Source organism: Coregonus clupeaformis, chromosome 33 (assembly GCF_020615455.1).
Source record: "Coregonus clupeaformis isolate EN_2021a chromosome 33, ASM2061545v1, whole genome shotgun sequence".
Classification (NCBI taxonomy): Eukaryota; Metazoa; Chordata; class Actinopteri; order Salmoniformes; family Salmonidae; genus Coregonus; species Coregonus clupeaformis.
The window spans coordinates 23805101-23820796 of NC_059224.1; the positions used below are offsets into that span (position 1 = coordinate 23805101).

A 15696-nucleotide genomic window follows, 5' to 3' on the forward strand; every position below is an offset into this window, starting at 1 on the left:
CTGGACAGGCTCTGCCAGGCTTTGGCAGTCTTATCTCTGTTGAGACGGAACTGTTTGAGTAAGTCTGGAGCAATGGGAGCTGACTAGAGAAGTGATTTTAGAAGAAGTATGTTAGCCTCCCTGAGCTATATCAGAGAACACACAAAAACACACATCACCCTGCCTCTGTTGTCTATCTTCTCTCTAAAGGGACTGGTCAACGGCACCACTGATGTTCTTCAATTCTGCCTCCAGTCCGACGATCACTGTGGTAACAGCAGTGAAGTGACCAGCCTACAGAGGTCAGTTGAAAACGCAATTCGACTGATCGCCCCTCAGCTGAGAAACACCACAATCAGGATCAACCGCACAGAGGTGGAGCTTGTTGTCAGACGGGACCGGACTCCACTCAGTGGACCGGTCAGCCTGACCAATGAAAACGCCCAACTGGACACCACCTGAGAAACCGCAACTGGTGATGACACCTACCCAGGGTATGCCTTCGTCACTACTCGGGTACAAAGGTCTTCAGTCTTTGGCCAATGGATCGAAAACCAATCAAAAACTCCAGAGTGGTTACTGTTTCTGTTAGCAACTCAAACACAACAAGGCTGCGCCAACAGGTCATTCTCACCGTCACACACCTGCAGCCCAGTGATGGGCACCAGCACGCCTGTGTTTGTTGGTCAGAGGAGAAGGGAGAGTGGTCAAGGCGGGGCTGTGCCTCAGAGGTGGAGGCCGGTACTCTACCCTGAACCTTAGAGACTGCTGCCCTATGTACATAGTCATTGAACACTGGTCACTTTAATAATGTTTACATACTGTTTCACCCACTTTATATGTATATACTGTGTTTACATTTACATTTACGTCATTTAGCAGACGCTCTTATCCAGAGCAACTTACAAATTGGTGCATTCACCTTATAGCCAGTTGGATAACCACTTTACAATTGTTTGTTCTAGTCATGGCTCATCCTATATATATATATATATATATAATGTATTCTTTTTTTGGGATTATGTGTGTGTTTTTTTATTGCTAGGTATTACTGCACTGTTGGAGCTAGAAACACGAGCATTTCGCTGCACCTGCGAATCTGTGTACACGACCAATAAACTTAGTCTAACTCCACCCACACGGTGTGCTCCTGCAGTCATCTCAGCAGATTTGCCCTGCTCAAAGATATCCACCAGATGCCACTGTCTGTGGTGATGTGGGTGGGCACTTCCGTGGCTATGGCCTGTGTGGTCATATTGCTACTCATGACCCAGTGGTGTCAGCTACAAGCGTTATGAGAGGCGCCTCCAGCAACAGGACATACAGTGCATTCGGAAAGTATTCAGACCCCTTCCCTTTCTCCACATTCTGTTACGTTACAGCCTTATCTAAAATTGATAAAATAAAATAAAATCCTCAAATCTACACACAATACCCGATGATGACAAAGTGAAAACAGGCTTTTAGAAATGTTTGCTAATGTATTAAAAATAAAAACCAGACATACCATCCTTTACATATGTATTCAGACTCTTTGCTATGAAACTAGAAATTGAGCTCAGGTGCATCCTGTTTCCATTGATCATCCTTGATGTTTCTTCAACTTGATTGGAGTCCAGCTGTGGTAAATTCAATTGATTGGACATGATTTGGAAAGGCATACACCTGTCTAAATAAGGTCCCACAGTTGACAGTGCAGTTCAGAGCAAAAACCAAGCCATGAGGTCGAAGGAATTGTGTCGAGGCACAGATCTGGGGAAGGGTACCACATTTTCTTTGCAGCATTGAAGGTCCCCAAGAACACAGTGGCCTCTATCATTAAATGGAAGAAGTTTGGAACCACCAAGACTCTTCCTAGAGCTGGCCGCCCGGCCAAACTGAGCAATCGGGGGAGAAGGGCCTTGGGGAGGTGACCAAGAACCCGATGGTCCCTCTGACAGAGCTCCAGAGTTCCTCTGTGGAGATGGGAGAACCTTCCAGAAAGACAACCATCTCTGCAGCACTCCACCAATCAGGCCTTTATGGTAGAGTGGCCAGACGGAAGCCACTCCTCAGTAATAGGCACATTTCAGCCCGCTTGGAGTTTTTCTTTATTTTTACTATTTTCTACATTGTACAATAATAGTGAAGACATCAAAACTACACATATGGAATCATGTAGTAACCAAAAAAGTGCTAAACAAATCTAAATATATTTTATATTCTTCAAAGTAGCCACCCTTTGCCTTGATGACAGCTTTGCAGACTCTTGGCATTCTCTCAATCAGCTTCAACTGGAATGCTTTTCCAACAGTCTTGAAGGAGTTCCCACAAATGCTGAGCACTTGTTGGCTGCTTTTCCTTCACTCTGCAGTCCAACTCATCCCAAACCATCTCAATTGGGTTGAGGTTGGGTGATTGTGGAGGCCAGGTCATCTGATGCAGCACTCCATCACTCTCCTTCTTGATCAAATAGCCCTTACAAAGCCTGGAGGTGTTTTGGGTCATTGTCCTGTTGAAAAACAAATGATAGTCCCACTTAGCGCAAACCAGATGGGATGGTGTATCGCTGCAGAATGCTGTGGTAGCAATGCTGGTTAAGTGTGCCTTGAATTCTAAATAAATCACAGACAGTGTCACCAGCAAAACACCCCAACACCATCACACCTCCTCCTCCATGCTTCACAGTGGGAACCACACATGCGGAGCTCATCCGTTCACCTACTCTGCGTCTCACAAAGACATGGCGGTTGGAACCAAAAATCTCAAATTTGGACTCATCAGATCAAAGGGCAGATTTCCACCGGTCTAATGTCCATTGCTCGTGTTTCTTGGCCCAAGCAAGTCTCTTCTTATTATTGGTGTCCTTTAGTAGTGGTTTCTTTGCAGCAATTCGACCTGCTTGGGCCTTGCATCTGTAAAAGGTTGAGGGTTTTAGGTGCCATGCCAAATTTCTTCAGCCTCCTGAGGTTGAAGAAGCGCTGTCTTCACCACACTGTCTGTGTGGGTGGACCATTTCAGATCGTCAGTGATGTGTACGCCGAGGAAGTTGAAGCTTTCCACCTGCTCCACAGTGGTCCCGTCGATGTGGATAGGGGCGTGCTCCCTCTGCTGTTTCCTGAAGTCCACGATCTGCTCCTTTGTTTTGTCGACATTGAGGGAGAAGTTATTTTCCTGGCACCACACTCTAAGGGCCTTCACCTCCTCTGTGTAGGCTATCTCGTCATTGTTGGCAATCAAGCCTACTACTGTTGTGTCGTCTGCAAACTTGATGATTGAGTTGGAGGCGTGCATGGCCACGCAGTCATGGGTGAACAGGGAGTACAGGAGGGGGCTGAGCACGCACCCTTGTGGGGCCACTGTGTTGAGGATCAGCAAAGTGGAGGTGTTGTTTCCTACCTTCACCAGCTGGGGACGGCCCGTCAGGAAGTCCAGGACCCGTTGCACAGGGCGGGGTTCAGACCCAGGGCCCGAGCTTAATGTTGAGCTTGGAGGGTACTATGGTGTTGAATGCTGAGCTTTAGTCAATGAACAACATTCTTACATAGACATTCCTCTTGTCCAGATGGGATAGGGCAGTGTGCAGTGTGATGGCGATTGCATCGTCTGTGGATGTATTGGGGCTGTAAGCAAATTGAAGTGGGTCTAGGGTGTCAGGTAAGGTAGAGGTGATATGACCCTTAACTAGCCTCTCAAAGCACTTCATGATGACAGAAGTGAGTGCTACGGGGCAATAGTCATTTCGTTCAGTTACCTTTGCTTTCTTGGGTACAGGAACAATAGTGGACATCTTGAAGCAAGTTGGGACAGTACCCCCCCCTTGACGCGCGGCTCCAGCCGTGCGCCGCCCCCGGCCTCGGGGACGACCAGGAGGACGCGGAGCAGGGCGCGTAGGATGACCACGATGGAACTCGGTCAGAAGAGACGGGTCTAGGATGTCCCTCCTCGGCACCCAGCACCGCTCCTCCGGGCCGTACCCCTCCCACTCCACGAGATATTGGAGACCCCCCATCCGGCGTCTCGAATCTAGGATGGCCCGAACAGTGTAGGCCGGAGCCCCCTCGATGTCCAACGGGGGCGGAGGAGTCTCTTCTATCTCAAAGTCCTGGAGTGGACCAGCTATCACCGGCCTGAGGAGAGACACATGGAACGAGGGGTTAATATTCTTGTAATCAATGGGCAGTTGTAACCTGTAACACACCTCGTTCAATCTCCTCAGGACTTTAAAAGGCCCCACAAACCGCCGACCCAGCTTCCGGCAGGGCAGGCGGAGGGGCGGGTTTCTGGTTGAGAGCCAGACTCGATCTCCAGGTGCGTACACTGGCCCCTCACTGCGGTGGAGGTCGGCGCTCGTCTTCTGTCGACGGATGGCTCGCTGCAGATGGACGTGTGCAGCGTTCCACGTCTCCTCCGAGCGCCGCACCCACTCATCCACCGCAGGGGCCTCGATCTGGCTCTCATGCCAAGGTGCCAGAACCGGCTGGTACCCTAACACACACTGGAAAGGGGTTAGTTTAGTGGAGGAGTGGCGGAGAGAGTTCTGTGCCATCTCGGCCCAGGGCACATATCTCGCCCACTCCTCCGGCCGGCCCTGGCAATATGACCTCAGAAACCTACCCACATCCTGGTTGACACGTTCGACCTGCCCATTACTCTCCAGGTGGTAACCCGAGGTAAGGCTCACCGAAACCCCCAACCGCTCCATAAACGCTCTCCAGACTCTGGAGGTAAACTGGGGGCCTCGATCAGACACTATATCCTCGGGTATCCCGTAATGCCGGAAGACGTGAGTAAATAGAGCCTCAGCGGTCTGTAGGGCAGTAGGAAGACCCGGCATGAGAAGGAGACGACAGGCCTTCGAGAACCGATCCACAACGACCAGGATGGTGGTATTCCCCTGTGAGGAGGGAAGGTCGGTAACAAAATCCACCGAGAGGTGAGACCAGGGTCGCTGTGGAACGGGCAGGGGTTGTAACCTACCCCTGGGCAAGTGTCTGGGCGCCTTACACTGGGCACACACTGAGCAGGAGGAGACATAAATCCTCACATCCCTGGCTAACGTTGGCCACCAGTACTTTGTACTAAGGCAGTGCACCGTCCGGCCAATACCTGGATGCCCAGAGGAGGGTGACGTGTGAGCCCAATAAATAAGCCGATCCCGGACCTCGAGCGGGACGTACGTCCGACCCACCGGACACTGTGGAGGGCTAGGGTCGGTGCGTAATGCCCGCTCGATCTCCGCATCGACCTCCCATACCACCGGTGCAACCAGACAAGACTTAGGTAGTATGGGAGTGGGCTCCACGCACCTCTCCTCCGTGTCATACCGCCGAGACAGGGCATCTGCCTTCCCCGTTCTGGGACCCAGGGATGTAAGTGATCTTAAACACGAACCGGGCTAGAAACATAGTCCACCGAGCCTGGCGAGGATTCAGTCTCCTAGCTGCCCGAATGTATTCCAGGTTACGGTGGTCAGTCAGAATGAGAAAAGGGTGTTGAGCCCCCCTCAAGCCAATGCCTCCACACCTTTAGGGCCTGTACCACGGCTAACAGCTCCCTGTCCCCTACGTCATAATTACGCTCCGCCGGACTGAGCTTTTTCGAATAAAAAGCACAGGGGCGGAGTTTAGGTGGTGTGCCGGACCGTTGTGAGAGAACAGCCCCGATACCGGCTTCAGACGCGTCCACCTCCACTTGGAATGGTAAAGTGGGATCCGGGTGCGCCAGCACTGGAGCCGAGGTAAACAGGTCCTTCAGTCTCCCAAAAGCCCTGTCCGCCTCAGCTGACCACCGCAAGCGCACTGGACCCCCTTCAGAAGGGACGTTATGGGAGCTGCCACCTGTCCAAAACCCCGGATAAACCTCCGGTAGTAATTCGCAAAACCCAAGAACTGCTGCACCTCTTTAACCGTGGTTGGGGTTTGCCAATTACGCACGGCTGACACACGGTCAACCTCCATCCTCACCCCTGACGCAGACAACTGATAACCCAAAAAGGAGACCGACTCCTGGAAGAACAGACATTTCTCGGCTTTGACATACAGGTCATGCTCCAACAACCTCCTCAATACTCTGCGCACCAGGGCTACATGTTCGGCCCGGGTAGAACTGTACACCAGAATATCGTCTATGTACACCACTACTCCCTGCCCCTGCATGTCCCGGAAAATCTCATCTACAAAGGATTGGAAGACTGATGGAGCATTCATTAACCCGTATGGCATGACGAGATACTCGTAATGACCGGAGGTAGTACTAAATGCTGTCTTCCATTCATCGCCCTCTCTAATGCGCACCAAGTTATATGCGCTCCTGAGGTCCAATTTTGTGAAGAACCGTGCCCCGTGTAATGACTCCGTCATAGTCGCAATCAGCGGAAGTGGATAACTATATTTCACAGTAACCTGATTTAGACCGCCGGTAATCAATACACGGGCGCAAACCTCCATCCTTTTTCTTCACAAAAAAGAAGCTCGAGGACGCGGGTGAAGTGGAGGGCCGTATGTATCCCTGTCTCAGAGACTCGGCAATGTATGTCTCCATTGCCCTCTTCTCCTCCTGTGACAACGGATACACATGGTTCCGCGGGAGCGCAGCTCCTGCCTGGAGGTCTATCGCACAATCCCCCTGTCTATGAGGTGGCAACCTTGCCGCTCTTGTCTTGCTAAACACGAGTGCCAAATCCTCATACTCGGGGGGAATGTGCAATGCGGGCATCTGGTTCGGACTCTCCACCGAGGTCGCCCCTACGGAAACACCCAGACATAGCCCCTCACACTGAGCAGACCACCCTTTAAGAGCCCTCTCTCGCCACGAAATAGTAGGATCATGGGTACTCAACCAGGAAGCCCCAGTACCACCGGATACGCAGGAGAGTCGATCAGATAGAGCTGAATCGTCTCCTCATGACCCCCCTGCGTCTCCATCCTAAGTGGCGCTGTGACCTCCCCCTAATCAACCCGGATCCTAACGGACGACTATCTAGGGCATGTACAGGGAAAGGATTATTTACCGGAAGGAGGGGAATCCCTAACTCTACACAGAATTTGCGATCTACAAAATTCCCAGCTGCGCCTGAATCTACTAGCGCCTTATGCTGGGGAACGAGGTGCAACCTGTGGAAAACAAACAGGTATGGTTATGTGTACGACAGAAAGCTCTGGGTAAGTGGGGCGCCTACTCACCTGGGAGGACTCCCCAATGTGTGGCCTGCCTTCTCCTCCACCAGGGGACCCTCCCCAGCACCTAGCCGCGGTGTGCCCTCCACGGCCACAGTTGGTGCAGGGACGGCCCCCTCGGGCTCCTTCTTCTCCTTCCTCTAGCGCCAGCACCTCCGAGCTCCATCGGGCTCGGCTCGGAGGTGCTGGAGGGTGGAATGGGCGACCCCCACCTGGGACGTCCGCGGGTAGCGAGCAGGGTGTCCAGCCGAATGGCCATGTCAACCAACTGGTCAAATGAAAGCGTGGTATCCCTGCACGCCAACTCTCTGCGGACGTCCTCCCGGAGGCTGCAGCGGAAGTGGTCTATTAGTGCCCGCTCATTCCACCCTGCATCTGCCGCTAGAGTCCGGAACTCCAGTGCAAACTCCTGAGCGCTCCTCATCCCCTGTCGGAGGTAGAATAGACGCTCCCCCGCCGCCTTCCCCTCTGGTGGATGGTCGAACACTGCACGGAAGCGGCGGGAGAACTCCGCATAGGTGATAGTAGCGGCGTCTATTCTCCTCCATTCGGCGTTGGCCCACTCCAACGCCTTGCCGGTGAGACAGGAGATGAGGGCGGAAACGCTCTCGTGTCCCGAGGGCGCCGGGTGTACGGTGGCGAGGTAGAGTTCAACTTGCAACAGGAACCCCTGACACCCGGCAGCGGTGCCGTCGTACGCCCTCGGGAGCGGGAGCCGAATCCCACTGGGTTCCGGAAGTTGGACGGGCGGGCTGACCGATGGTGATGGTGCGGTAGGTGGGGGTGTGGGTACCCCGCTGGTCTCCCATCGATGGAGGGTGTTCATCACTCGGTCCAGGGCGTGCCCGATTTGGTTGATTCTGTCCTCCTGACCACGAAGGCGCTCCTCCATGATCTCAGTGGGTGCGGGTGCTCCTGCTGATTCCATAGAGATGGTGTGTAATTCTGTCAGGGTTGAGTGTAGAGGGAACGTGGAATCACACGCAGGACACAGAGATTCAAAAAACAGATGTCTTTAGTGAAGTCCGACAGTACAAGCCAACACGGCAACAGGCCACAAGCGAAACAAGCGTACACTGGACTGTCCAAAGTAAATGTGCACAACGTGCAGGACTCTCTCAAACAAATACGAAAATACAGAGAGCACAGAACAGCGGACCAACATCTACACGTGACATCGAACAATTACACACAACCCCTGACCAAACACAAGAGAACTAAATAGGGTGCCTAATGAACACTTAACAATGAACAGGTGTAACAAACAGACAAAACCAATCAAACATGAAACATCGAACGGTGGCAGCTAGTACTCCGGAGACGACGACCGCCGAAGCCTGCCCGAACAAGGAGAAGGAGCCGCCTCGGCCGAAACCGTGACAAGTACACACCATTGTGGTCCATCATTGGAAACCTAAATATTTGAAGGGTCATACTGTTAAATGGTATTGCTCCATTTATAGTAGTGTTTTACTACGCAGCCTACAATAAAACATAAGAAGTCCTGTAACAACAACAAAAAACGTGTCAACCCGCTTGCTCTTACTGATCTGTATTATCTTTCCCTTTTGAAGGGGTTCTTCAAGATCCTGCGGGGAAAGGACAAGTGTGGCATCAAATCAGAGATAGTGGCTGGGATCCCTCGACTTAACAGCAGTCCAGGCTTATCCCCAGGACTGGGGTCCACTTAAAATAAAATGGACTTCAGTTTATGAAGTCAAAATAATACAACATTCAGTATTTTTTACTCTTGTAAAAAATGGGGGGCGGGGGGGTATAAGGATTACTTTATCTTATCCCAGGTATTCCTTAAAGAGGTGGGGTTTCAAGTGTCTACGGAAGGTGGTGATACTCCAATGGAGAGTTGTTTAAAATAACCTAAGAGGCATTAGGCGGTTTTGACTAAAACTGAGTTAATGTCATTTGAAACTGTTAGAAATTGCGTAATTCAAATCTGGTATTGGAATAAGAATCAAGAGATCTTCAATCCAAGCTTAATTTATTATATGCAAAATGTATGTATGATAAGTATGAAGGTTCGTATATACGGGTCCACTGAAATACCACGCAGGGCACTCAGAGAACTAAACTGTTGTTTACAGGTTCTTTCTCAAATACTCTGACAGAGATAGTTCCCGCTCCCTGCTGGCCAATCAGAGTAAAGGACTGAGTGTGGTTTAGACTTTACTCAGCCAATCCGTTGGTGCAACGGGTTAGTCCCACCCCTTGGCGCTTCACCCCTTGGCGCTCCACCGTTCCCAGGCATAAGTTGCTATCATAATAACCTGTGGAGTCAGCACCCAAAAGACACCCCTCCAATCTGTACTCCATGTACCCACGTTCAAGGACGGTTTCACAGACAACAAAGAGAGAGTGTTCGTATCTGTAAGAAATACAAGTCTTATCTGTCCTACCCCTAACGTTCCTTACATGAATCACAGCCTGTTATGTGAAACAATTTATATCAGTATAGTACAAACCTATGCTCCTCATTAATTCATTCCTTCTAAGTTATTCATCACATACAGATCCAATTATGAGAAAAATAGAACCCAACAAAACGGAGTAAAAACAAAAATGGTGTATCTTGAAAAATAACCAACCTATGAACCCCATTAAAATCTATGAGAAAGCTCACAGCACCATTTCCAATCATCTTTAAAGAACTACATGGATATTTCAACATCTTCTAATGACCAGTGTTGGGGCAGAGAAGTAAAGTAAAGCGTTACTTTTTTCAGAAAATATTTCACCACCGTTGCCATGATCCGATCTGGACTTGTTTCCTCATTTAGTTCTCCAGCGAGCGGAGAAAGCTATTTGGAGAATTGCCATGACAACTGTCCATACAAATTGATAGAGGGCACAACTCTGATCTTTGCTGTTGATCGCTTCCGTGATAGCAAAGTCAGTAGAGGGCTTCAGGGTCTAGTGGCAAGTGTGCGCTCTATGCAATGGTCGCACTGGCGGCAGATTTTGCACAGCCGAGCCTGCTGTGCAACAACATCCATTTCATAGGATGACATAAGTAGGCAATAGGGATTTTCGATTTTTCTACCTTTTTTTCTATTAGTTTAACTTTCCCAATGCGAGGGAATTTATCTGACAGCAGACCCTCGGAAAATAAATTCCCCGTTCCAAATTATCCATCTTCATGAAATGATTAATCAAATAGCCTTGTCTCCTCCTAGTTTTATATGTATGCCTATTGCCTATTCATATACATTATAAATTATCATTGTGCACTGTTCAGAGACAGGCTTTCAATTTTATGATCAGTGCGCTGGAAATTGGCTGCAGTTTGTGGATTATCAATCGGTACAACTTGTTTATATCAAGCCAAAGAAGGACACATGGAATTATTGATTCGATGGTTGAATTTACAGAAAGGTAGGGCGATATTTTCTTGTCTAGTAAATGAATGAAAACAACAGTGTTTATCCTACATCTCACCAGTGGAGGCTGCTGAGGGGAGGACTCATCATAATAATGGCTGGAATGGAGCGAATTAAATGGCATCAAACGCATGGAAACCATGTGTTTGATGTATATGATACCATTCCACTTACTCTGCTCCAGCCATTACCACGAGCCCGTCACCCCCAATTAAGGTGCCACCACCCTCCTGTGCATCTCACAATGCATAAAAGGTTGTCTTGAATGAGAGGCTACCTACACTGGTATAATCTTCACCGCAAATGTACTGCAAAATTCAGACATAAATACATCAGTGAATACATCAGCCTACACCATTTAGGAAATAGTTGTGTCCAAGATGTTCCTGATCGGGTTGAAGGTAATTATTTTTATGAATTAGATGAGCCGATCTTTGGTAGAGCATGCGTGGCTCACCTCGCTCCCTCAGAGGCTCAGAAAGTTAAACAAACTGTGAGGTTTAGAGATTTTTTTTCATGAAAGTATTGCAAAGTAATATACGAGTAATATAACGTGTTACGTTCATGCAAAGTAATATTGTAAAGTAACATGTTATTTTGTTGAATGTAACAAGTAATATGTAATATTACTTTATTAAGTACCTAATCCCAACACTGTTAATGACACATGCATTACAGCAGGATACCTTTCCACACAGTTACTTATCAAACACTAAACAGTCACTGGACTGGCATCTGCAGGGGTTGGAGGGCAGTAATCCTCATAAGTGTCGTCAACAGCTTGGAGAATGTGATGAACTGCACTCAGCAGCAGGATGTCAGTGTTGCAGCTCACAGACAGCTCACTGGAGTAGTTCTTCACTGGAAGCACATAGGACACTGGCAAACCCACCACCTCTGCTGCCTTCTGCATCTGTGGCACAGCAGAACATAAGATATATTGCAGATATAATGGTTTTACAACACATTAAACTACACATAATCTTCAACTTTTGAAGTAGGCCTACCTTCTCCTGTAGCATGCGGCTGGAGTAGACAAACTTCACATCCTCTTGGACGGCATGACACATCTGGTCCACATGGGTCAACAGAACCACCTGGGGGATGTCTGGAGAGGACAGGGTCATACAGATGTAGGATCTTAATTTGATCACTTGCTGCTGAGAATGTTCCTGCACAGCAGGAAATGCAAACTTGTAGTGTATTTTAGTTTTTAAAAGGATTCTAAAGTTTGTAATTTCCACTTTGAAATTTCAGACTTGATTTGCCCAAACGAAATGTATCAACCCCTACAAAAATGTGCATTAATTATAATCCACATAATAATTTACATTTCCTGCTGTAGCAAACTTGCTCAAATGAAGATCCTACATCTGTATACAGTAGTCATTGTGTGTGTGTGTGTGTTTGTGTCTGAAAACTCACCTAGATCTGAGATTTCAGCTTGAAGTGTCCTCAATATCATTGTAAGGTCCTCACTGGTGGTCATGACTTGGCAGGCATTCAGAACGAACACCGCACAATGAATTTGGTCATTTACCGATGGATTCGGTCTGTAACCTGAAGTCTCAGCTTTGATTGGCGCATCACTTTGAAACTATGGTGTTGGACAACGTCATTTTGTTGCCATAAAAAGCAAACAGAACAAATTAATTAATATTGTTGCGATCCATTAATGAGCCACATTATAATTAACTCCAAGTGGGTTAACCCTATTGACGCAATGCATAGGATGTTTGAACCTGGGTTCTCGGCCCTGTCCCTCTGTTAGCTACAATGTGTGTATTTTGGTTACAAAGTGAATCATATGCATAACATGTTAATAATATAACATGTTCAGTAAAATATTACATGGATGTTCCTTTGATCTTTATCCCAAGCAAGGCTAGGAATCATCATTGCTACTCACAGAAAGAAAACAAATGCCGCCTACCTTGTGTCCCTCTGGGGCATGTCCCTTGATGACAGTCAGTGCGTCTGTGAGGGTCAGGCCAGTCGTCTCACCGTCACCCAGAGCCAACACATCACACAGGGTCAGAGCTGTGGGCTTCCCCCCTCTCTCTGACCGGATGTCATACGACTTCAGCTTGGTAGATAAAGAGAGGAGACAGTGTTTTGTAAGCAAGGTTTGTTAGAGACAAACTCAGACAACGACCACCAAAAAGACAGACATACAGTATATCAATAGATGAAAGGGGAGTATCTTTGGTATATACAGTGGGGAAAAAATGTATTTAGTCAGCCACCAATTGTGCAAGTTCTCCCACTTAAAAAGATGAGAGAGGCCTGTAATTTTCACCATAGGTACACGTCAACTATGACCGACAAAATGAGAAATTTTTTTCCAGAAAATCACATTGTAGGATTTTTAATGAATTTATTTGCAAATTATGGTGGAAAATAAGTATTTGTTCAATAACAAAAGTTTCTCAATACTTTGTTATATACCCTTTGTTGGCAATGACACAGGTCAAACATTTTCTGTAAGTCTTCACAAGGTTTTCACACACTGTTGCTGGTATTTTGGCCCATTCCTCCATGCAGATCTCCACTAGAGCAGTGATGTATTGGGGCTGTCGCTGGGCAACACGGATTTTCAACTCCCTCCAAAGATTTTCTATGGGGTTGAGATCTGGAGACTGGCTAGGCCACTCCAGGACCTTGAAATGCTTCTCGAAGCCACTCCTTCGTTGCCCGGGCGGTGTGTTTGGGATCATTGTCATGCTGAAAGACCCAGCCACGTTTCATCTTCAATGCCCTTGCTGATGGATGGAGGTTTTCACTCAAAATCTCACGATACATGGCCCCATTCATTCTTTCCTTTACACGGATCAGTCGTCCTGGTCCCTTTGCAGAAAAACAGCCCCAAAGCATGATGTTTCCACCCCCATGCTTCACAGTAGGTATGGTGTTCTTTGGATGCAACTCAGCATTCTTTGTCCTCCAAACACGACGAGTTGAGTTTTTACCAAAAAGTTATATTTTGGTTTCATCTGACCATATGACATTCTCCCAATCCTCTTCTGGATCATCCAAATGCACTCTCGCAAACTTCAAACGGGCCTGGACATGTACTGGCTTAAGCAGGGGGACACGTCTGTCACTGCAGGATTTGAGTCCCTGGCGGCATAGTGTGTTACTGATGGTAGGCTTTGTTACTTTGGTCCCAGCTCTCTGCAGGTCATTCACTAGGTCCCCCCGTGTGGTTCTGGGATTTTTGCTCACTGTTCTTGTGATCATTTTGACCCCACGGGGTGAGATCTTGCGTGGAGCCCCAGATCGAGGGAGATTATCAGTGGTCTTGTATGTCTTCCATTTCCTAATAATTGCTCCCACAGTTGATTTCTTCAAACCAAGCTGCTTACCTATTGCATATTCAGTCTTCCCAGCCTGGTGCAGGTCTACAATTTTGTTTCTGGTGTCTTTTGACAGCTCTTTGGTCTTGGCCATAGTGGAGTTTGGAGTGTGACTGTTTGAAGTTGTGGACAGGTATATTTTATACTGATAACAAGTTCAAACAGGTGCCATTAATACAGGTAACGAGTGGAGGACAGAGGAGCCTCTTAAAGAAGAAGTTACAGGTCTGTGAGAGCCAGAAATCTTGCTTGTTTGTAGGTGACCAAATACTTATTTTCCACCATAATTTGCAAATAAATTAATAACAAATCCTACAATGTGATTTTCTGGAATTTATTTTCTCAATTTGTCTGTCATAGTTGACGTGTACCTATGATGAAAATTACAGGCCTCTCTCATCTTTTTAAGCGGGAGAACTTGCACAATTGGTGGCTGACTAAATACTTTTTTCCCCCACTGTATCCCTTCCCTCGCACCCACCCACAGGGCAGGTCCTCACATTCAGGGACACATTGATATGGCGGTCCAAATGTTACTCCTTAGCTTTCTATCTCAGTCAAGGCATTATCAATCTTATATGCTAAAAACTCTTTGTTACAGACGCTATACCTTCTTGATGAAGCCCTTTGTTGCAGTGCCAATAAAAGGCAGGAGAAGGACTCTTCCGAACATCACAGATCTGACAGAGTTGATGAAGCTGGATTTTCCTGACCCAGGAGGACCCATCAAAAGAACCCTGACTCGGTTCAGAGACTGGCAGGCCGGTTTGAAGGAGACCAGATTCTTCCTCAGTGACCCCCTCTCTCTGGTAAAATGAGATAGCACAGAAAGAGCCATAATATTACATCAGGCAGCCTGCAGACTGCTTTTAGGCCACCAATATTAAGCCACAGACTAGCCTCTACTGCTGTAGAACAGATTACTTTGTTATTGATAGATTCAGGAAATTCATTTCCAATGTGACCTACTTCTCAGTCCATGACAGCTCCCTCCAAGGGTTCAGCAGCACATCTCCAACACCTTGAACATAATAAGAACAAACAATTACACTAGGCCTAGACTTCATTTTCAGAGAGTACATTTAATTCATCACATTGTTTTGGGGCAGAATTACTTTGAATGCGATGCAACTCCACATCCATGAAGGGCACCTCGAACTCTTCACTCCAACCAGTGGGTGTGTAGGTATCATCTTCCATCACATCAACACAAAGTGTTTTGTCCTTATTGTTGTAAATTTTTAGGCAATCCCCAAAGCCCAAGATTTCATTATTATACTTATTATTAAAAATGATCGAATCGCGGTGCTTCACGACAGGAAAGACGTTTGCTTTTTGATGGTCTATTTCGAAGACAAATGCCCCTCTGTCCTCTTGGAGATAGGAATGAGGTTGTTTACTCAGATAGCCCCCCTTCATTGTGCCTGATTCCAAATAAACGATTACAACGAATCTTCCCACTTTATCGAATTTAGAAATCAAATCAGACATCTTAAATCCATGGTGGCGCGCCCTGTAGAGCAGGTGAAGTCGGACAGGTTCGGGAAAAAACTTTAACAACTGTTTCTCTCTCCCCAAATCCAGTGCAGATACAGCTGCATGGGCCATGAATAAATCAAGCGGAGATCACTACCCTGCTACGAAATGCAAACCCAATATGTGCGCCTATTTCCAAAAGTAGCCTAATGTCCGCACCGGAATCAATAATGGTCTGACTGTGGAATGGCCATATCCACGTATGCCTAATTAACAGCCTATCGAAAGTGAAATGTTCCAGAAAAACGAAACTTATTGTAGACCAGCCCACAC

At 47.6% G+C, this 15696-nt stretch overlaps 1 protein-coding gene across 1 annotated transcript; it reads right to left on the reverse strand.

Annotated features, from left to right (window-relative positions):
* Positions 1 to 10681: 10681 nt before the first annotated feature.
* Positions 10682 to 15670, reverse strand: LOC121548829 (interferon-induced protein 44-like). The gene is made up of 7 exons (XM_041860426.2): positions 15003 to 15670; positions 14857 to 14908; positions 14498 to 14693; positions 12465 to 12617; positions 11957 to 12128; positions 11539 to 11639; positions 10682 to 11444 (listed from the first exon to the last, which is right to left on the reverse strand). The coding sequence occupies exons 1-7, from the start codon at positions 15493 to 15495 to the stop codon at positions 11244 to 11246; spliced, it is 1368 nt and encodes a 455-aa protein (XP_041716360.1). The 5' UTR covers positions 15496 to 15670; the 3' UTR covers positions 10682 to 11243.
* Between the last annotated feature and the right edge of the window lie 26 nt (positions 15671 to 15696).